Source organism: Scyliorhinus canicula, chromosome 8, assembly GCF_902713615.1.
Source record: "Scyliorhinus canicula chromosome 8, sScyCan1.1, whole genome shotgun sequence".
Taxonomy (NCBI): domain Eukaryota; kingdom Metazoa; phylum Chordata; class Chondrichthyes; order Carcharhiniformes; family Scyliorhinidae; genus Scyliorhinus; species Scyliorhinus canicula.
The window spans coordinates 148,116,891-148,140,793 of NC_052153.1; the positions used below are offsets into that span (position 1 = coordinate 148,116,891).

At 45.0% G+C, this 23,903-nt stretch overlaps 1 protein-coding gene across 3 annotated transcripts in view; it reads right to left on the reverse strand.

Moving 5' to 3' along the window:
• The window catches only part of msh3 (mutS homolog 3 (E. coli)), a 378,564-nt gene that overhangs the window by 209,703 nt on the left and 144,958 nt on the right, over positions 1 to 23,903 (reverse strand). For all 3 annotated transcript variants that reach the window (XM_038805383.1, XM_038805384.1, XM_038805385.1), the window contains exons 13-16: positions 16,554 to 16,686; positions 14,578 to 14,765; positions 12,962 to 13,130; positions 282 to 346 (exon numbers count right to left, since the gene is read on the reverse strand). In XM_038805383.1, the coding sequence (XP_038661311.1) occupies positions 282 to 346; positions 12,962 to 13,130; positions 14,578 to 14,765; positions 16,554 to 16,686 (555 nt within the window). The remainder of the gene's footprint in view (positions 1 to 281; positions 347 to 12,961; positions 13,131 to 14,577; positions 14,766 to 16,553; positions 16,687 to 23,903) is intronic.

Sequence of the window (23,903 nt, forward strand, 5' to 3'; positions counted from 1 at the left end):
AGTTCTCTGGTTTCCTGGCAAATATCCATTCCTCAAACATTAAAAACAGAACAGGCGCTCATTCATTCATTTACTACCTGTCGAACCTTGCTGTGCACAAAGTGAATGGTGCATACATATGTCATGAGAACATGCTTACGAACTACATAAATTCCAGTCAATAGTTATGACCAACATCCTAGATTTTTAAATAACTTGTTAGTGGAATATGAATGGAAAACCAAAATGTTCAATTTCTTCCATTTCTAAACAGTAAAAAGTAGAATTATTTCAACACATACCTTGAAATTTGTGTCCAGTCATTTGGAATGATGGATAGGAGAGAGTTTCTGACTTCTATCAAAAACTGGAAGATAAAACAGGATTAGAAATTTTACAAGTAATTAAAATATGCTGATGTTCTGGAACAGTAGTGGAATGGAAACTGTTACATCTTTCCCTATTGGCACCATCATTTGGCTAGATTCAGATGGTTTCTCTACCATAGTGCTGTACTCAGATCAGAACCCTATTCACACCGACAATGTTGGATCTTAATTCACCTTTCAGAAGAGAGATCAGCACGTGTAGATACACACACACAATCCTGTCCTAGCTTTCAGAACATCAACATCTGAATTCAGCATAAATAAAGAACAAAGAAAAGTACAGCACAGGAAAGGCCCTTCAAGCCTGTGCCGATCATGATGCGATAACTTTTTAAAAACTTTATGCCCTTACTCGATCCATATCCGTCTATTTCCTCCCTATTCATGTACTCATCCAGATGCCTCTTAAATGTTGCTAATGTGGCTGCTTCCACATGACAATGCATTCCAGGCTCCCACCACACTGTGTGAAAAACCTACCCTGCATATCTCCCTTAAACTTTCCCCCTCACCTTGAACCTGTGCCCCCTTGCACTTCCACCCTTGGAAAAAAGCCTCTGACTATCCACCCTGTCCATGCCTCTCAATTTTGTAGACATCCATCTGGTTTCCCCTCAGCCTCCGTCTTTCCAGTGAAAACAATCCTAGTTTATTCAACCTCCCCTCACAGCCAACACCCTCGATACCAGGCAGCATCCTGGTGAACCTTCTTTGCACTGTCTCCAAAGCTTCCACAACCGGGTTAGGTTCGTTTTGGCGCAGCCATTTGGGCGCGGCCGTTTTGGCGCGGCCGTTTTGGCGCCAACCGTTTTGGCGCCGGCTGTTTTGGCGCCGGACGTTTTGGCGTCAACATGAGGGAGGTGTGTTCATCAAATTTAGTAGTCGCACAAACTTTGTTACATTTTGTTTAAAAACCAGTGTTCTTACTCATACATGATATGTATTTAAGGGCTTGCTGGTTTTGACTGGATCATCAAGAATTGTAAATGCTATCTTTGATACCTTGCTATTTAATAGTTACAAGTTAGCATGTATTCTAATGTATGAAAATCAAATGTATTTCTAAATTTGCTTGCAAACGGTTTAAGTGAATGCTGGACATAGTAAAGTGAAAGTGTTGGGCTGAGGAAGCTAGTGGTCTACCTATTTCATTCTTGATGTGCTCAGGGCAATGCTGAGGCATTACAGTAGTCCCCCTTTATAACGCGGGTGTTGGGGTCCAAGACAGCCACCCGCGTTGTATCCGAGCCGCGGATATCCATGATGGGGGTTTTAAATTTATTTAAAAATCTATGCTAGCGCTTCCCATTGTGAGTCTACGGGGGGCGGGGGGAGGGGTCAGACCCCCGTAGACTCACAGTGGGAAGCGCTAGCATAGATTTTTAAATAAATTTAAAACCCCCATCGTGGATCCAATTAAAACAGTGTCAATTTCAGCGGCCGGAGAGGGAAGCTGCTCTCTCACTGAAACAATCAGCCGGCCGCTGAAATTGACACTGCCCGCTGCTCTCTCCCTCCAATCAGAAACATTAAAACTTAAAAGTTGGATTGGAGGGAGAGAGCAGCCGGCAGTGTCAATTTCAGCGGCCGGCTGATTGCTTCAGTGAGAGCAGCTTCCCTCTCTGGATCAAAGTGAACCGGCCGCTGAAATTGACACAACTGACAGTTCAAAATAGTAAATTGAATGTTTCAACAACAAATACAATAGTTTTATGAATACAAGAATTTCTGTCGTCTGCGCCCAAACGGCCGCGCCAAATTGGCTGCGCCCAATTGTCCCATGGCGCCCAAACGGCTGCGTCCAAACGGCCGCGCCAAAACGGCCGCGCCCAATTGTCCCATCCCCCCCACAACCTTCTGATAATGTGGTGACCAGAAGTGCACGCCTAACCAAGGTTTTATGTAACTGCAACCTGATTTCCCAACTCCTGTACTCAATGCCCCAGCTGATGAAAGCAAGCATACCATATGCCTTAATCACCTTAATCACTTCTAGGGAACTGTGGACCTGCATGCCCAGATCCCGCTGTATGTTCATTTTCTTTCGGGTTTTGCCATTTACAGTATAATTCATACCTAGATTTGATCCTCCAAAATTCATCACCTCGCATTTGTCCGGATTTAACGCCATCTGCCATTTCTGTGCCCAAGTCTCCATTCTATCTATATAATATTTATTATTGTCACAAGTAGGCTAACATTAACACTGCAATGAAGGGGCAGCACGGTGGCGCAGTGGGTTAGCCCTGTTGCCTCACGGTGCTGAGGTCCCAGGTTCGATCCCGGCTCTGGGTCACTGTCCGTGTGGTGTTTGCACATTCTTCCCGTGTTTGCGTGGGTTTCACCCCCACAACCCAAAGATGTGCAGGCAAGATGGATTGGCCACACTAAATTGCCCCTTAATTGGAAAAAATGAATTGGGCACTGAATTTTTTTTAAAACACTGCAATGAAGTTACGGTGAAAATCCCCTAGTCGCCACATTCCGGCGCCTGTTCGGGTACACTGAGGGAGAATTCAGAATGTCCAATTCACCTGACAAGCACGTATTTCGGGACCACCTGCATTTTCCTCCAGATCATTTATATGTACTACAAACAACAGAGGTCCCAGCACCGATCCCTGCGGAACACCACTAGCTACAGATCTCCATTCTGAAAAACACCCTCCACCGCTACTGTCTTCTATAACCAAGCCAGTTCTGTATCCATCTACCGAGCCCACCCCGAATCCCATGTGATTTTAGTTTTTGTATCAGTCTGCCATGTGGGACCTGGTCAAACGCCTTACTAAAGTCCATATAAACTACATCTACAGTCCTTCCCTCATTGATTTTCTTTGTTACCTCTTCAAAAAACTCAATCAATTTGGTGAGACACAATCTTCCCCGTATAAAACCATACTGCTCGTCACTAACTAGGCCATTTTCCTCCAAATGTGCATATATCCTGTCCCTCAGCACCTTTTCCAAAAGCTTCCCCACCACTGATGTCAGGCTCACCGGCCTAGAATTTACTGGATTATCCTTGCTTTCTTTCTTTTCACAGTAACTTCATTGAAGCCTACTCATGACAATAAGTGATTATTATTATTATTATTATTATTATTAAACAAGGGAACAATGTTGGCTGTTCTCCAGTCAGCTGGAACCTTAAGTGTGGTCAAGGAGGATGTGAAGATATCTGTGAAGGCCCCAGCTATTTCTCCCCTCGTCTCCCGCAGTGAACTGGGATAGATCCCATCCTGCCCCAGGAACTTGTCTACCTTAACGCAATTTAGAATAGTCAACACTTCCTCCTTTGATATATTGACGTTTCCAAGAGCGTTCACACACCCATCCCTGACCTCAACATCCCTCATGTCATTCTCCCTGGTGAATACCGATATAAAGTACTCATTAAGGATTTCACCCACTTCTTGTGTATATATATGGATGATGATCTGGAGTGGCAACCATGAGAATTTTTTTAATGTCTTTTTCCTCCTCCCTAATCTTGGAATGTTGAAGCCAATTATGCTTCCAAGTTTAGCAAACATAACATCCCTCCATTATCCTCGAGTGGCCTACTCTTGCTCTCCCAATTCCTTTGCTCTTAATATATGCATAAAAGGCCCTGGGATTCTCCTTGACCATGTTTGCTGAAGACATTTCATTGTCCCTTTTAGCCCTCCTAATTCCACGTTTAAATTCCACCCTACTTTCACTGGACTCCTCAAGGGCTTCATCAGTTTTTCGATGCCTAGACCCATCATAGGCTTCTTTTTTCCTTTTGACTAAGCTTACAATTTCCCGTGTCATCCATGGTTCCCAAATCCTGCCACTTATATCCATTTTTGCAGGGACGTGCCTGTCCTGCACTTCAATCAACTGGCCTTTAAAAGTCTCCAACATGTCAGATGCAGATTTGCCCTCAAGTAGCTGCTCACAATCCACATTCCCCAGTTCCTGTCTAATTTGGATGTAATTGGCCCTTGCCCAATTAAGCACCCTCACCCACAGGCCACTCTTGTCCTTATCCATGAATACCCAAAATCTGATGGAATTATGGACGTTAAGCCCAAAATACTCCCCCAATGAAACATCAATCACCTGGCCTGGCTGATTCCCCAATACCAAGTCTAGCATGACCACCCCCCTCCCCTCTCTGGTTGGATTGTCAACAAACTGTATCAAAAAGCCCTCCTGGACACATTGCTTTCCATCCAAGCCCCTGGCTGTAAGGGATTCCCGGTCAACATGGGGGAAGTTAAAGTCACCCATCACAACTACCCTGCTTTTTTCACACCTTTTCAGTAGAAGAGTCATTTGGATTCAAAATATTAACTAGAAGGCCCCCTTTCAAGTTCCTGGTTAATGATGAGTTTGCTGAACTTAGAAGCATAATCGGCTTCAACATTCCAAGATTAGGGAGGAGGGAAAATACATTTTTAAAATGCTCATGGTTGCCACTCCAGATCATCATCCATGTATATATATACACACCAACATCAGGAGAGTACAGTCAATAAGCCTGCTAATGGGGTCACCTTACGAGAGCATAGGAGCAGCTGCGTTTTCGCAAGCCCTGGCTCCACTCATCCTTTAATTTATCCTAACACACATTCCATAATTATCTTTTTTTGGGGATACATGTCTTGCACTATGTTCCTGGATGATCCTGGTTGGAGTTTGGTTGTGAAGAGCCGAGTTGAATCAGTGAGATTCCTCGTTTGATTGGGGCTGTTGGAGATGACGGAGGTGGGACCCAGCTTGGAGTGGCGTCTTTTCTGGCGAGCGGGTCTGGCGAGACAGTGCTGTACAGATCGGGATGATGGCTTCCACTGTGAATGATGTTCTGAATGATGACCTCAGCTAGGTGATGCAGGTTTTTGGTGCTCACTTTGATGAACTGCAGGTTCGATGGAGCGCATTGTATCCGGTCTTCAAGGTGGAGGCTCCGACCATTGGTCTTACGCAGTCCTGTCTGTCATGCTCGATGTGAGGGGTTGAAGGTGGATAGCTATGTTGGGTTTCCCCCTCCCCGGCTGAGCCCCGGGTTTCTGGCCGCCTGGGCTTCAGGGCAAAGGCATTGCAACGTGATAGTTCTATGGAATTTGTTTTAGAGATCTTGAATGTTTTTCAATAATCCTGCCATGGCCTTTCAGTCTCCAACTGATGTATATCCTGCTGCATCCTCTGACAGCCCTCATCACTATCCGCAATTCCACCAACCGTTGTATCATCCACAAACTTACTCATCAGACATATTACACTTTCTTCCCAATCATTTTTATATACTACAAACAGCAACAGTCCCACCACGGATCCCTGCGGAACACCACTTGTCACAACTCTCCATTCAGAAAAGCACCCTTCCACTGCCACCCTGTCTTCTATGACCTAGCCAGTTCTGTATCCATCTCGCCAGCTCACCTCTGATCCGAAGGTGACTTCACCTTCTATACTAGTCTGTCATGGGGTACCTTGCCTCACTGAAGTCCATATAGACAACATCCACTACCCTCCCTTCATCAATCATCTTCATCACTTCCTCAAAAAACTCAATCAAGTTAGTGAGACAAGACCTCCCCTTCACAAAACCATGCTGCCTCTTGCTAATACATCCATTTGCTTCCAGATGGAAATTAATCATGTCTCGAAGAATCCTCTCCAATAATTGCCTTACCATTGATGCAAGACTCCCCAGCCTGTAATTTCCTGGACTATCCTTGCAAGGTCGGGGCAAAGGGGATATGACATAAGACAAAAGGGAGCGTTAATGGTGCCATTAAGGGATGAAGAATTCTAATGGTGCAAAAGGCAAGATAGCAGGATGTGTTTTTGGAGCAACTGAGCAGCCCCTCGCTCATATCTCCTGGCGCTAGCTTTCCTGGTAATGTGGTGGCCTCCTTCTGGGTTTGGCCTTTCCTACGCCGCTGTTTTTCTTCCCTTTCCCCTCTTCCTCTCTATTTCCTGCGCCCCGCTGTCCTCACCCCTCTTTTGCGTGCCTTAGCTTTAAGTTTCAGAATGAGGCTGTGCAGTCCGCACAAATTGTCTTTTAGTCTATCGGGGTTACCCGTTTCTGCTGCAACGTTCCGAGCCTGTTCTTTTGGACAAACCCATCCATTTCTGCAGGGGCCGTAAAATAGTGCTCCCTGCCCTGAAACTTACCCATAGCTTGGCTGGGTAGAGCATCCCAAACTTCACCGCACTTTTGAACAGGACCGCCTTTGCTCGGTTGACTCGGCCCAGCGTTTCGCCAGGTCTGTCCCAATACCCTGATATATTCTTATCTGGTGTCACTCCCAGTTGCAGGTTCTCAGCTGCTTGGCCCATCGCAGGATTCTCTCCTGGTCTTGGTACTGGTGCATCTTCGCAATTATTGCCCTCAGCTGTTCCCGGCCATGGGTTTTGGCCAGAGCAACCTGTGTGCCCCATCTATCTATGGCGGGCTTGAGAAGCTGTCTCTTCTCTTTCCCAGGGTCACGTAGTCCGTGGGATTTTTGCTGTCGATTCCCTCAGGCAGTGCCAGTATTCCGAGGTTCTGGCTTCTCAACGGGTTCTCTTCATCCTCCACTCCACCTTCCCCTTAAGGTTCCATGGGTCGCCACTAACCTTGCTATTTCCGCCTCTGGGCCGAAGATGCGGTCACTGGTCCATGGAGGCCTTTTCTAGCTCCCCGATTGTGCTCCTCTGGGCCTCTACACTTTGTCAAAGGCCACCTGCATGGCGGTCAGTGCTTCAATGACCACCACCTTGACTGCTGCTTGGATTCCAAGCCTTGTCCTCCTTGAGCTCCTTTAGGTCCCTGGTGAGGAACCTCCTCCAGCCGCTATCTGGCGAAGAGGAGTTCCTTGCATGGCTTGTTGCCCCCCTCTCCTTCAGGTGCCTGCCTCCCGGCTTCCTCGCCTCATGGGTCCGCCGTCTTGCTCGCCGGTTTCTCCAGGCTCCTGTTGCCTTTTGTTTCCTTGCGGCCTCTGTTGCAGCTGTTGTTTGACAATTTAGCAAATATCTTACATCTTCGCTTGTAGGTTTAAGAGGGTGATGAGGTGGCTGTTTTCCTCCTCCCTAGGTTCTGGCGGGCTATTTTGGATAAAAAAATTGCCCACATTCCATTTCCTTGGAGGAGAGCCACCTTCCTTGCACCCATTCGGAACATTCCCGTAACTGGTCATTATTGACTTTTATTCAGCAGTGCTGAGTTTCAACGGTGTCATTTGTTTCAGGGTTTCCACTGATCTTCCCATGAAATTACAGCAGAAAACTGGGAAAACCTCTTGGAAATTGTCCCCATCCCCCTACCGAGTGCCCCACCCCATGTGCAAGTTTCAATTCATGCTCAGATTATGACTTGTGAAACAAATAGGTCGATTCCATGACTGTAACCTCCCAACCACGAATGGGGGAAAGAGGACACAGGGCAGGGTCAACCACATTTCTCAACCACAGGTAACATTACATGGTGTAAATGTGAACATTTTAGCCCTATGGCACCTCTATACATGCCGAAACCGTCACATGATAATCATTACCTAGAACAAAAATAAAAAGCTGCTTCGATTTAGTTAGTAAAATCCTCATGGTCCAATCACACTGTACCAAACAACAAAGAATCTGCCAGTGGCTCTTCCATCGGTGTCTACACCACACAAAACTCACTCCTCTAGTATACAAGCTCTCTCATTATGGCACCCAACTGTATTTTAAATGAAGAAGTATGTTTTCCTCTGTTAGTAGATAGTTGCACCATTTACCATACTGTCTAAGCAAGTTGCGCATTCTTTGAAAGAACGTGTTCAAGAAGCAGACTGTTGCTTGATTTGATTTTACTTCTTCGATGGCAAATAGCTCCATACACAGAATTATAAAAGACATTGTTTAAAAGGAACAAAAACAGAACAGACATGTTGTCACATGAATAATTCATATGCTATTTTGAACTCAGCTGGAATTGATAACTATTCTAATTTTTAGGTTTGCTGAAAAGCATTCAATTTGATTTCTGTATCTTCCACAAAATACAGAAACAGAATAAATACCCGTAAACTAATTCTAGTTAAACTCTTTTCCCATTGCTACTTGTACCACATATAACTACTGCAATTCCTTCCCACGTTACTATCACATAGAGCAGGGATTAATAAAAATGACAAAAAAATTGCACGATCTCAACAAGCAGTAATAGTAGACAGAAAATCCCCAAGGCAAAATGCTCTGACCTTTATCAGAATGTACTCGCACTATGGTATGCAGTACACAAAATTACTTAATGCCATTCTGAGGTCCTGCTGACCTCGATTGTCTGGGACGTAATTGATGTTTTTGCCAAAGACCTCCGAGCACAAATGATCAAACCACAATTTAGGTTTCATATATCAGGATGAGAGTCAGATGTTTCTGAATTTCTTTGTCCTGGAGACATGGGTGGGCGATGCTAGAAAGATCCTATGAGCTGGCCATTCTTAGCTACCATTAGAAGACAATCGTGGAACTTCCGTTGGCGGCCGTGAGTTGAGCGGTTGCACGAAAGGTGGCTTCTGCCTGGAAACTTTGTTTTTGACCCGAGGAACGGGCACCAAATCTGTAAAAAAAATCACGCTAATCAGACCCCCATCAACAACTTAACCGATTTGGAATGCCGGTTAACCACCAGACAGGATGCAAGGAGGGCAAAAGCAGGGAGAGAAGACCCCCAATATCGGTGCGGGGGGGGGGTACCCTGCCTCGCAACACAAATCTGAACATTCCGGAACCAGCAGAGTCGCCAACGCTGTCCCAATCGTCGGCAAAGAGGCTAATGGAGCTCATCTCGCTAGAACTCCAAAAGCATAGTCAGGCAGAAAAGAAGGGCCTAATCGTGGCGATGAAGGCCACGCTGGCCCCGATAGATGGGTCGATGGACAGGGTTGAGTGACAGCTGGAGGCCCAAGATGCGATGATCTGGGAAGTGGAGAAATGGTCACCAAGCAAGACATTTAAAAAATAAATTTAGAGTACCCAATTATTTTTTTTACCAATTAAGGGACAATTTAGCGTGGCCAATCCACCTAACCTACACATTTTTGGATTGTGAGGGTGAAATCCACGTAGGCACAGGGAGAATGTAGGCACAAGACAGTGACCCATGGCCGGGATCAAACCCGGATCCTCAGCGGCGTGGGCAGCAGTGCTAATCACTGTGCCACTGAGCAAGACTAACAGATTGCTGAAAAAAAAAGAGGTTGGCATCGACCCAAAAGACCACTGAAGGCCAAGATAGATGACCAGGAGACAGGTCCCAGTGCCAAAACCTTTGGATCGTCGAGCTACCAGAGGGCACAGAAGGTAGGAGCCGAACCGAATTCATGTTCAGGATGCTCGGGAAGCTGGTCAAGGAAGAGGGCTTCACCAAACCCCAGAGATAGACCGGGTCCACAGGTAGCTCCACCAGAAGCCGCGACAGGAGGAACCACCGCTGACAGCAATCGTCAAGTTACACAAAAACCAAGACAAGGAACGTATCAGAGTTGGGTGACGAACACACTGTCTTGCAAATTGAAAGGACACACCATCCATGTCCACCAGGGCATTGGTGCCAACCTGGCCAAGTGGAGTTCATAGGAACATAGGAATTAGGAGCAGAAGTATGAAATTCAGCCCTTTGAGCCTACTCCGCCATTCAATCAGATCTCTTCCTGGTCTCAAATCCACCTCCCTACTTGTTCCCCGTATCTCTTTAACCCGTTTTTTAAAAGATCAGAAATATATCTATCTCCCTCCTGAAAGTATTTAATGATTTAGACTCCACTGCACTACGGGGCAGCAAGTTCCACAAATTCACCACCCTCTGCGAGAAGTAGTTCCTCCTCATCTCAGTTTTAAATCTACCGCCTCTCAACCTATATCTGTGTCCTCTTATTCGAGATTACCTCACAAGGGGGAACATTTGGTCTATATTTCAATCCCTTTTAGTATTTTATATACCTCGATCAGATCGCCTCTCCTAAACTCCAGCGAGTATTAGACCAAACTGATAAATCTCTCCTCATACGCTAACCCCTTCATCCACCGGAATCAATCTGGTGAACTCCTCTGAACTGCTTCTGAACTGCTTCCAATGCCACCACATCTTTCCTCATATAAGGAGGAACAATAGTTGCAACAACACGTCTCGACTTTTATAGTCCTTTTGCAATAAATGCTCACATTCCATTTGCCTTTCTTATTACATTTTAACCTGCGATTCATGAACAAAGACACCAGATCCCTCTTCCCAGGCGCATTTTGAATCTGCTTTCCATTTAATTTGCCTGACTATACAGACTCCGTAAGTGCATAAAGTTTTAGTTTAGGCAGGTGCCATGGTCGGCGCAGGCTTAGAGGGCTGAAGGGCCTGTTCCTGTGCTGTATTGTTCTTTTGTTCTTTGACCTGATAAGTTACCGGTGGACCAAAGCAGCACTTGCGTGCATTCACTGTCATATGGGCCCTGCCGCTCATGCTGGCACAGGCCTCAATTTCACCGATTCTGAAGAAAGACAAGTCCTGGCAGAGTGTGGGTCATACAGACCCATCTCACTCCTGAAAACTTGACGCAAAATTCCTGGCAGAGGTTCTGGCGAGACGACTGGAGAGTTGTTGCCAGAGGTGGTCGTGGAAGATCAGAATAGGTTTGTTGAGGGCAGACGGCTGAAGGCAAACGTCAGACATGAACATGGCCATGTCCCCACCCAGGGAGGAGACACCATAGGTGATCATCTCCTGGGCGCAGAGAAGACCTTCGACCGGGTGGAATGGAAGTACCTCATTGAGGAATGGATTAAGCCAGTGTTCACCTCATAGGTGAAACTGCTGTACAGCGCTCCTATGGCGAGCATACGGACGAACACCATCAGCTCAAAGTACTTCCGGCTGCACAGAGGAAGGCAGGGATGCCTGTTGTCCCTGCTGCTCTCAGCTCTGGCAATTGGGCCGCTGCCCATCGCTCTCAGATCACCGTTGGTTTGAAGAGGCTTTCAGAGAGGAGACAGGAAGCAGAGAGTCTCTCTATGCAGATGACTTTCTGCTCTACGTTTCGAACCCCATAGCCAGCATGGGAAAGATATTGGACCACCTGAGTTAGTTCGGAGTCTCCTTGAGATACAAATTAAACCTGATCAAGAGCGAAATCTTCCTGGTGAACCCCAGGGGGAAGAAGCATAACTGGGGACACTGTTGTTCAAACTGGCCCAAACCAAGTTCAGATACCTGGGGGTCCAGATATCCAACAATTGGACCCGGCTCCACAAGTGGAACCCAGTCTCTCCAGGTGGAGGTGGTGAAGGGGGACCGGCAGAGATGGGACTCACTCCTACTCTCCCTGGTGAGGAGAGTATAGACAATAAAGATGAACGTCCTGCCAAGGTTCCTCTTCGTATTTGCGTAACTCACGATCTTCATCACCAAATCCTTCTTCGTTAAGGTAGACAAACTAATCACGGCCTTTTTGTGGGCAGGAAAAGAACCTCAGGATCCGAAGAACTGTCTTGCAGAGAGGGTGCTATCAGGGGGCTTGTCATTGCCAAACCTACTGATCTTCTACTGGGCAGCGAATGCGGAAATGGTGAGGGGTTGGCTGGGGAAGCCATGGGAGGAATGCGTGTAGATAGAAGAAGCGTCCTGTGTAGGGACATACCTGCAGGCACTGGTCACCGCCTCACTCCCATTCCCCCAACCAAGTACTCGATGAGCCCAGTCGTGGTCACTTCATTGAAAGCCTGGAACCAGCTTAGGCACCATTTCAAGCTAACAGACATGTCCGACTCAGCTCCTTCCTTTAAAAACCACAGATTTTCCTTGGCCAAAGTGGACGCCCCATATAAAACCGGGAGAAGGGAGGAAGGGGTGTTGAGGGTCAGGGGCTTGTAGAGTGGCAACTATGAGGAAATTAACAGAGAAGTTCCTGCTCACGAAAGGGAAAGAGCTCTAGTACCTTCAGATAAGCGGCCTCCTCAAAAAAGAGGTCCCCTCGTATGCCCTGGTTACCCAGACACACCCTGCCACATAGACTGACATCACAGGACAAGTTTGGGGAGAGGGGTTGCTTAGACATATATGGATGACTGCTAGAAGAGGTCAGTCCCCTGCTGAACGAAACGAGAGAGAGGTGGGAGGAAGAACCACTTCCTCGTGCATGAGACTGAGCCTGAGGCAACTGAAGGTGGTGCACAGGACACACCTGACAAAGGACACGGATGGGCAATTTCTTCCCGGGAGCAGAAGACAGCTGTGAGCAATGTCAAAGGTGATCCGGCCAACCACTCCCACATATTCTGATCCTGCCCAAGACTGATCGGATTCTGGACCACTCTCTTCGAGGCCATGTCCAAGGTCATTGGAGGGGGAAGGGAGGGAAAGAGTTGAATAAATTTTTTTTTTTTTTTTTTTTATTAAAGACAACAATCATGGACCTTTTTCTACAAATTAATTGTCTAAAATTGGATACTAGTTTGAAATGCCTGACTCATGACTGGATCATATTTAGTGCACAAAATCACATTGCATTAGTAATGGGAAACAAATGGAACTTCATCCTCAGTGGATTCATTTAAAATAATCAGCAGAATCTTCCAACCTGATTAAATCAAACTCAGTTTACCTCTTGCCCCGAAACTGTCACATAATCTAGAGACGGTTTTCTCAGAATCAATCGGATCTCCCTGCGATGCTCCTGCAGTTTGGAAAGCACATTCTGAATCTCCAGCTTTAGCTGCTGTATTACAGGGAACTCATTGAGGTCTGTAAAGAGCTGCGTCTTATCACCTGTCCTGTAAAGATGACCAGACACAAGCTATGATAATGTAGTAATTTTCTTTCAACATGTGAAACACATGAAGTGTATCAAACACTGAATAAATTCACTATTATGTACAATATCTATGTCAATTATTTTCTGTCTACAGTAAGTTTACCATTGCTCAAGTCACAAAGAGGGATACTTACAGGAACTTAATTTCAGTACAATATTTGACTTATGTTGACGATGATTAATCTCATTTTAAATTTCCATTGTAATCACGTTGTTTTTTTTTTAAAGTAGCGCACTAGTTGGTTCTCTGCCAATCTGAAGTCATTAGAGGCCAAAAGCAGTAGTGGGATTAATATTTTTGGCCATATGCTGTCAGCGAAACTGAGCCAGGATTATTTTGGAAAACAATCAGATCTAGAGATTATACGGGTGGGGAGGAAGAGAAAAGAAAGGAAAGCAACAAGGTTTCCACCCTGTGTCTAAAATGGAAGTCTTGGCAAGGCTCCTTTTATCTCCGGGGGTGCTGGGGGAGCGGGAGAGCAAAACATTAAGTTAAAAAGAAAATTAAAGAATTTCTGCGTTGACTGAATGACTCGTTAAAATTCAACTCCAAAGCTGCCCTGATAACGTCAACCCTTAAGTCCCTCGACTGCTGATGCACCAAATTTAGGGTCAACCTTCACGAAAGCAGAGGAAATGGATTTGCATTGTTGGATCTTTTTTCAAAAACAAGGAAAAAAGGTGCCAAAACTGTATTGCTTTTTCAAAATCAATTTTTCCCCCTACTGGTGACTCAAAAGGTTGAACAACATGCTTTACTCACAATCAGGAAGTGCAACTTAGTGAAATTAGACCAATTGAAATGTTGTTAACAAAATAAATTATATTTCCCAGGGCTTCTGGACTGTATAAGCAAAAATGAAAGTGGGGGAATTAATCTGCATGTCTAATTTTCATGTACAAACACAGATCCAGGAAGGCTCAAGGCTGGCCCAAAACTGGGCGGTGGGGCTCAATCTAATAACTGTATGAGTTGCTGGTGCCTCTAGTGCTTCCAGAAGCAACTCTCCACTTCCCCACAAACCAATGTGGGCCAATTTCCTTGCTGGAGCAAATTGGCTAAATCTAGGTTGGAAGTGTGGAGAATAAAGAAGAATATGCATGGGGCAATTGCTGATGGTAGGGGCCCTCAGGAGGGCCCTACTGCCTAAAGAAGAGATATGGGGCGAGACATATTTCAACTGTCTCTCTGGCACGGGTCTTCGCCATACACAACTCGTTCTGTTTGCCATTTCTCGTCTAAAAAAACAAAACAGAAAAGCTAGATCCAATTTCTATCTCAAAGAATCAAAGTATTAAGAAAAATTCTGCTCATACTCAACATTCACAATAAAGAAGCAGGTTAATTCAACAACCAGGTTGCAAGTACTAAATTACAAGTATGGAATCTTTCCACCCGAACGTACTTGGCTGCACTTTCATCCAAAATCTTCAAATAATGGTGCACAGGGTCCAACAGCTGTGGCAGCTCCAAAAGAACACTACGAAGAAGGGATGAAGTTAACTGATCCTCAGCAGCTGGAAGCAGTGCCTGGAAGCCCACTTCCAAATTTGTTAAAGTGCGGACCAACTGGTAGAACTCCCATGTGGAGCACTAAAAGAAAATGAATTCATTGGTTAGGAACTTTGACAAACACATGATTAGTTGCAGTGCTTTGCCTGGGATGATGTACTGGTGCCTTCAACTAGCACTCAAGATGAAAAGCAGACCCGTTTAATTCTTTTACGGAATATAAATTAATACCAAAAGCAAAGGAAAGGCCCGCAAGCAGACTCTTATTCCATTCTGCCGCTCCATGGAAAGGCAATATGGGAGATGAGGGTTCTGGGCAGAGGCAACGCAAGACATCTGATACCAATTAGCAATCACCACACTGGGCATCCAAACACAGTGTGAAATATTCAAGGTTTAAAAATGTAATGTCATTTTCAACAGCTGAATTTAGTCAAAAAGTTATATTGGGGTGAAATCACGCTGCCAAACAGATTTTTAAATCCATCACTACAGAACCTCGCTGGCTTCTACTTGCATGAAAAATGAGTTTTTTTAAAAATGAGATAATGTACCTGCTAAAATAACAGTCACAGACATTTTTTACAAATCAAATAACATCCTCATATAGCTAATATTGCAGAGCAAGAATTCACCAACTATGCGTTACTATGAAACAAGAGGAAATATCTTGCAGCACAATCATGGTGGCAATTAGCTACATTTGGCCATGTTCTGGACAAAGTGCAGGACAAATGCTGTCTTAACATCCCACAGTGGAAGAAACTGGGTGCTGACAGACTACTGCAGAATGAGTAAACTTAGCCACTTGCATTGACAAAGTTAGGTGGAAAGGTAAGCTGCGAGGAGGATGCAAAGAGGCAGTCATAGATTCTAAGCTGGTTAAGTGATTAAGAATTAAAGTGACAGATCGAGAATGAAGAACAGAATTTTTTTAATTTTTTTTTAAAAAGAAGATATTTCAAAGGAATTTGAGATTCCAGTTCGCGAATGACAGAAAGCTAGCATGCAGGTACATCAAACAATTAGAGGCAAATGGTATCCAAATCTGTATTGCAAGTGGGTTGGAGCATAAGAGTATGGCAGTTTTGTGACTATTATGCAAGGAATTGGTGAGCCAACACCTGAAGCCCTGCATATAGATCTGATCTCTTTAATCACCAAAAATAAACAATTATCTTAGAGAAAATGCAAAAAAGATTGACCAGCTTTACTCCTGAGATGAGAGGATTATCCAATGAAAGATTGAGCAAAATGCGAGTGATCTCATTGAAACATTCAAAATAATGAGGGGGCTGGACAGGGTAGCACTTAGGATTCACTTGTGCTCCTCTGTGGTTGCTCCTCTGTGATAGTAATCTGTAGCTGTGCAAATGACTACAGAATCAAAACTTGCACATTCTTCCTTTTCAGAAAACAGTCTAATTCCCTTTTGAATGCCTCCACCACACACACAGGCAGTGCATTTCAGAACCTCGCCACCCACTGTGTGCAAACCTTTTTCCTCCTACCACTTTTAATAATTCATACTGTGCAAAAATTGGTTTCAATTGTATTCTTCACCAACTGGTGTACAATACAGCTAGGATGGGGATGTGTGGCTGATGTAGAAATTTAGCCTTGTGTGGTCACTAGTTACTTCTAAGACTACAAGACATAGGAGCAGAATTAGGCCATTCGGCCCATCAATACACCTTGCCGCGGCTGATATGTTTCTCATTCCCATTCTCCTGCTTTCTTCGCATAACCCCTGATTCCCTTATTTTGCCTTGTATACATAAAAATTATGATCTGTTTCTTCTGACTATTTTCCAAAGACTCCACGAAAGCATGAACTGACATTGGTCCTCACTCATTTTGTGCATCTACCTTTTTGTGATAAATGCTACAGATTCCTCTCTCCAGATCAGGGAGCTTCGGCAGCAGGTTCTTGGTCTTTGCCAGGACAATGGACTCCGATGTCAGAATTTCAGTAACTGCATCCAAACGAGCATTGACTTCACTAGAAACACAGAGAATTGAAGAAAGTCAACGATCGCTTAAAATAATTTATTCGGAGCTATATCTATCGGTCAATTGCTGGAGATCAGGTGATCAAACCAGGAAATCAGATGGCTTGTACTTCCAGCAGTTTCTGCTGGAAATACACCCAAAAGATATTTCTTTTCAGGCTGTATGTCTACCTTTTAAATCTGGCAGCTAATTATGCATTGAGATACAAATGGTTCACTGGTATTTCTCACATGGTTTGAAGAGGACTTTTGTCATCAAGAAGCAAGGGGTGCGAGTTGCGGTGGAGCCGGGAGTGCAGGAGGCGAAAGAGGCCGGTGTCCTTTTTCAATAAAAAAAAATTTTTTTTTTTTTAAAAAGCAAGGGGTGCTTGAAACCTCAATATAAAAATGGCAAGTCTTCAAATGTTAAAGCAATTTTTATTTAATGTATTGGTACTTTCATCCAATACAAGCTGTATTAATGTTGACTGCACCGGTAATTTAAAAATAATTCTCTTATTGGTAATTGTATAGAAAATGTCGATTCAGTTATTCGTACTACTGCAGATAACATTTCTGCATTTATCATGTAATTTCTGAATGGCACCAAGGCAAGACATTCTCACAAATATCATAGCAAAACTACACAGAAAATATATCCAAGAGCATTTTTAAAAAAAACTCCTGCAAAAATCAGATATTCCACCCTGGAGGCCAATTTGACTCAGTGAGTTAGGCAAGTGTCATCAGTCAACGTATCACAGTTGGGGCAAATAGACAACAGTGCCCATCAGAAAATATTTAGCACACTTGGTCTTTCTGTTCCAAGAAAGTTAGCAACTGAAATTAAAAGTACCAGTTGAATAGCACTACAAATCTCTGGTCATCTCGTCAACTCAAAGTTCATTATACAAAGCATCACAAAACATGTCAATTATCTTCCCCATTTCAACTTAAAAAAGAAACGTGTTTTCAAAATGCAGATGAGCTTATTGCCCATCCTCATTTGCCCGAAGAAGTTGATTGTGGACCTCTTTCTTGAACTGCTGTAGTCCACATGTTGACAGTGTTCATACAATATTGCTAGGGAAGGAATTCAAAGGTATTAATCCAGTAACAATGAAAGAAGAACACCATGGCCGGGATTCTCCGATAGCGTGATTCTCCGTTATACCGGTGCCCGGGGGTTTCCCAACAGCGTGGGGCTGCCCCACTTTGGGAAACCCCACTGACTGGCCGGCGTAACGGAGAATCGCACCAGCCGGTCGGGGCAGAAATGTGGCGCGGCGGGGCAGAGAATCCCGCCCCATATGTTAAAGTCATGGTGACTTTAAGTTTTTTTTTAATATAGAGTGCCCAATTAATTTTTTTTCCAATTAAGCGGCAATTTTGCGTGGCCAATCTACCTAACCTACACATCTTTGGGTTCTGGGGGTGAAACCCACACAAACACGGGGAGATTATGCAAACTCCATGCGGACAGTGACCCAGAGCCGGGATCGAACATGGGGTCTCGGCGGCGTGAGGCAGCAGGGCTAACCTGTTCGCCACCGTGCTGTCCTCAGTGACTTCAAGTTGATGGCTTTTCCTTGACTTGCTGCTCTTATTACTATCCATAATACGGACATCGAAAGGTAGGGAGATGCAGTCAAAGTAACTTTGGTGAGTTGCCGTGGTGGTGAGTTGTATGCATTACAATTACAGTGGAAAGTATGGACATTAAGTCCAGTCATTGAGCACAGATCAGCAAATTTTTAAATTTTGTTGAAATTGCTCCATCCAGATAAACAGGGAGTGTTTCACCACTGCTCACATAACTTGTAAATGGTGGATAACATTAGTGGGGTTTGAGAGTTCCGAATGTAAGTCACTTGTCTCTCTCTGTTCCTGGCTAAACCACAAACTTCTACTCACTAATGACTCACAAGGTTCTGAAATCAGCCTTTTCATCCCATTTGCTTTCTTTGACACAAAATATTCAAAATTGGAGATTTTACCACATTCACTTCTCTCCTCACATCTGATACTCCATTTCCTACTCCCTCCTCACAGACTGATTAGTATGTTGTGGGGCCAGCATTACAGTGAAGCAGTCTGGGTGCTGATTAGTAGGTAGGAACTGGTGAGTATTTATTCTTCCATTTGACAGAATAGCAAGAACACAGGCACGGTCTGTTGTTACAGCGTCAGCATCTGGAGTAGAAGAAGGTCCTTGGTGCTATTAACATTTTCGAACTTGGAAGTAGTAAGTAGAGTGATGGTAGGAAGCTTGGCCACTTGCAGTGTATGGCCATCTAAAATGGCCGCCCACAAAGGATAATGGGAATGGTGGTCAGGTTGAGACACAGACGATACACAGCCCCTGTGTATTGTGCAGAGGAAACCAGACCTACACAGAAACATGCACCTGCTAAAGGTCAATCACCGATTTCCCCCGGACAATGGGACACAGATTGAAACATAGCAGCAGTAACAGACTTGGGCCACTATTTACCTTATTTGCGAGTGCCTACTTGTCTTGGACAATAACAACTAGAACCCGCCCAGCTATCAAGGTACCCGCCCCAAATTGGCCAGAATCGATTAGGGTGATAAAAATCCTATCGATGAATTGGATCCAGGGTTGGGACCGCCCAAAAGATCGGAGGATAAGAAGAACTGCGCGACCAAAATTCTGACTCTTTTGGGAGGTGCCTCTGCCCCACCAACTGCAGCACATCGACCAGCCAAGTTCAAGGACTCGCGATCGCTACCTGAAGGACGATCCTCAGCCTAGACGTACCTGACGACTTCCAGCCGCCACACGTGGGGATTCAGACAAAGGCCTTGTCTAACCTGCAAAGAGCCGGTCACTTGAAAGCTAAGTAAAGGTCATTTAAGCTGTTCGGTATAGTTTAATGTGTAGCCGTGTGTAGATTATTACTGAGAGCCGAGCCTATGTTTAATAATTAACAGTAATTGAACTAATATACTGGTTGTGTGGTCATTTGTCCAATACACAGAACATACTCGCGTCTTGTGGTTATTATTAATAAAGATAAAAAAGCAACAAGTGCACCTCCTGTATGATGTGGGAAAGCAGGGACGTTCCAAATGTCCAGAATGAATGTGTGCACAGGAAACGTCTACAGCGGCAGCAACTGGAAACCCATATAATCAGGGCTGGAGTCACTCTGGAGCATCCATGAGGCTCAAACGTTCGTGGGTAGCACGCTTGGAGAGGTAGTCACACCCAGGCTAAGTCATTCCCCAGAAAGGGAATGGGTGACTTCCGGCAGAGTAAAAGTGGCAGTTAGTGCAGGAATCCCCAGGGATCAAACCCGTCAAACAGATATGTTGCTTTGGATACTGTTGGGGTTAATGGCTTCTCAGTGGAATACAGTGAAAGACAGGTCCATGCCACTATGTGTTGCTTAACTGCAGATGAGGAGGTAAAGGGAAGGTGCTATAGTGATAAAGGATTTAATAGTAAAAGGAGCAGATATGCATTTCTGTGTCCACAGAAGTGATTTTGGGATGGTATGTTGCCTCGCTGGTGCTTAGGGAACAGGATGCGATAGAGCTACAAAACATTTTGGAGGGGGAGGGTGAAGAGCCAGAACACATTGGTACCAATGACATAGGTTCAAAAAGGGTTGAGGTCTTGAAAGATGAATACAGGAGTTAGGTGATAAATCACGGCCGAACATGGCTCCATTAGTGGAACCTGTCTAGCCTGGCGGAGGAGGTAAAGAGAGAACTGCGGAGTGGGGCGCGTTCATGCTCACCCTAGCGGGAAGAGTGCAGACAATAAGAATGAATATGCTTCCATGGTTCCTCTTCCTATCTAGATCATTCCCGATCTTTAACCCTAAAGTCTTCCAAAGTAGATGAGCTAATCGTGGCATTTCTGTGGGCTGGAAAGATCCCCAAAATCCAAAAAAACATCCTACAAAGAGGGCAGCATATGGGGGTTTAAACCTCCTATTCTATCACTGGGAAGCAAACGCAGAGTTAGGGGCTGGCTGGGACAGCCAGAGGTGGAATGGGTGCCGATGGAGGTAACTTTGTGTTGGGACATCCCTTCAAGCACTTGCCGCCACCCCACTCCAATTCCCCCCCCCCCCCCCCCCCCACTCCAATTCCCCCCCCCCCCAACCAAGTACTCGAGTAGCCCGGTGGTGGCGGCCACACTAAGGACCTGGAACCAGCTCAGACACCACTTCAAACTTGGTGACTTGTTTGCAAAATAGATGCCACCTGCAAAATGTGAAGATGAAGGGTTGGTGACAATAAGGGACTTGTGCATAGACGGTACAATAGTGACCTCAGGGGAATGAGCAGAGAAGATCCAGCTGCCGAAATGGAACAAGCTCCAGTACTTTAAGGCAGCGTTTCGCAAACTTTTTTTCCTGGGACCCAATTTTACCAACCAGCAAACCTTCGCGACCCACGCCAGCCGACCTTCGCGAACCAGGATTTCCTCTTACCGTTAATGCGAGAGGGGAGCCTGCTTGGTACTCATTTACTTGTTTGTTGCTGACAAAATGGAGGATTCACAATCGCGCCCAAAACATGTGATGTCAGCGTTCAGGGCACGTGACCTGCTCTCTGCCTCGCTTCAGGCAGGAAGATTGCATTGAGTTTTTTTTTTAATCTTCTCCTGGTTCAGCACGCTGACATCAGGAGGAGGCGGTGCTTCTCGCTGGGCTCCGTGCATCTGTATTGATGATCAGGCACGCATGCGCACTGCACCCCGCATCTTTTTAGCTGGTTACGGCCGTTATTTTTAAAGCCGCTCGCAGCCGGCATTGTTAAAAGCCAGCTGTTGCGCGTGAATTCCCATGATCGGGAAAGCCACAATGGATGGCTCCGCGATCCACCCGACATCCTCCCTCGACCCACCTGCGGGTCGCGACCTCTACTTTGAAAATGCCTGCTTTAAGGTGCTAAATTCGGGAAGGCTAATTATAACAATATTAGGCAGGGACTGAAGAATGTGGATTGGGGGCAGATGTTTGAGTGTAAATCAACATCTGGCCTGTGGGAAGCTTTCAAATGTCAGTTGATAGGAATTCAGGACCAGCATATTCCTGTGAGGAAGAAGGATAAGCATGGCAAGTTTCGGGAACCTTGGATAACGAGGGATATTGTGAGCCTAGTCCAAAAGAAAAAGGAAGCATTTGTAAAGGCTAGAAGGCAAAGCACATGAGCAATACAAGGGAAGTAATAATAATAATAAGAATCTTTATTGTCACAAGTAGGTTTACATTATCATTGCAATGAAGTTACTGTTGAAAGTAGGAAGGAACTTAAGCAAGGAGTCAGAAGGGCTAAAAGGGGTCACGAAAAGTAATTGGCAAACAGGATGAAGGAAAATCCCATGGCTTTTGACATGTATATAAAGAGCAAGAGGGTAGCCAGGGAAAGGGTTAGCCCACTCAGGGGAGGGAATGTATGAGGGAATCTATGTATGGAGCAAGAGGAAAATGGGTGAGGTACTAAATGAGTACTTTGCATCAATATTCACCAAAGAGAAAGACTTTGTGGAAGATGAGTCTGGGGAAGGTGTGCAAGCTTTCTGGGTCACATTGAGATCAAAAAGGAGGTGGTGCTGGGCGTCTTTAAAAACATTAAGGTAGATAAGCCCTTATATGACACCATGTCATAATGCATGTAAAATTTGTAAATAAGAAACGTCACAATGTGTGAATATCAGGTGCCCTATATATATTAAATTGTTATTCAGCAAAAACTAGGAAAATGCCAATGAAATTATTTTTTTAAAAAGGTATAAAGTCCCCACGGCCTGATGGGATCTATCCCAGAATACTGAGAGAGGCAAGGGAGGAAATTGCTGGGGCCTTGACAGAAATCTTTGTTCCCTCACTGGCTACAGGTAATGTCCCCGAGTACTGGAGAATAGCTAATGTTGTGCCTGTGTTTAAGGGCAGCAAGGATAATCCAGAAAATTACAGGCCAGTGAGCCTCACATCAGTAGGGAAATTATGGGACAGGATTCTTTGAGACAAGATTTACTCCCATTTGGAAGCAAGTAGACATATTAGCGACAGGCAGCATGGTTTTGTGAAGGGGAGGTCATGTTGCAATAACTTGTGTTGAGGTTTGAGGGAGTGATGAAGATGATTGATGAAGGTAGGGCAGTGGATATTGTCTATATGGACTTCAGTAAGGCCTTGGACAAGGTCCATCATGGCAGACTGGTACAGAAAGTGAAGTCACACAGGATCAGAGGTGAGCTGGCAAGGTGGATACAGAACTGGCTAGGTCATAGAAGGCAGAGAGTAACAATGAAAGGGTGCTTTTCTGATTGGAGGGCTGTGACTAGTGGTGTTCCGCAGGGATCAGTGCTGGGACCTTTGCTGTTCGTAGTATATATAAATGATTTGGAGGAAAATGTAACTGGTCTGATTAGCAAGTTTGCGGACGACACAAAGGTTGGTGGAATTGCGGACAGCGATGAGGACTGTCAGAGGATACAGCAGGATTTAGATTGTTTGGAGACTTGGACGGAGAGATGGCAGATGGAGCTTAATCCAGACAAATGTGAGGTAATGCATTTTGGAAGGTCTAATGCAGGTAGGGAATATACAGTGAATGGTAGAACCCTCAAGAGTATTTAAAGTCAGAGAGATCCAGGTGTACAGGTCCACAGGTTACTTAAAGGGGCAACAACACAAGTGGAGAAGGGAGAGATGGAGAAGGCAGTCAAGAAGCATACGGCATGCCTGCCTTCAACAGACAGGGGCATCGAGTATAGAAATTGGCATGCAAGGCTGCAGCTGTATAGAACCTTTGTTCGGCCACACTTGGAATAGTGTTCAATTCTGGTTGCCCCACTACCAGAAGGATGTGAAGGCTTTGGAGAGGGTACAGAAGAGGTTACCAGGATGTTGCCTGGCATGAAGGGCATTAGCTATGAGAGGTTGGATAAACTCTGTTTGTTCTCACTGGAATGACGCATGTTGAGGGGCAACCTGATAGAAGTCTACAAAATTATGAGGGGCATGGACAGAGTGGGTAGTCAGAATCTTTTTCCCAGGGTGGAATAGTCAATTACTTATGTTTAAGGTACGAGGAGCAAAGTTTAGAGGATATGCGAGGGAAGTTTTTGTTACACAAGAGGGAAGTGGGTGCCTGGAACTCGCTGCCGGAGGAGGTGTTAGAAACAGTTACGATAGTGATGTTTTAAGGGGTGTCTTGACAAATACATGAATAGGATGGAAAT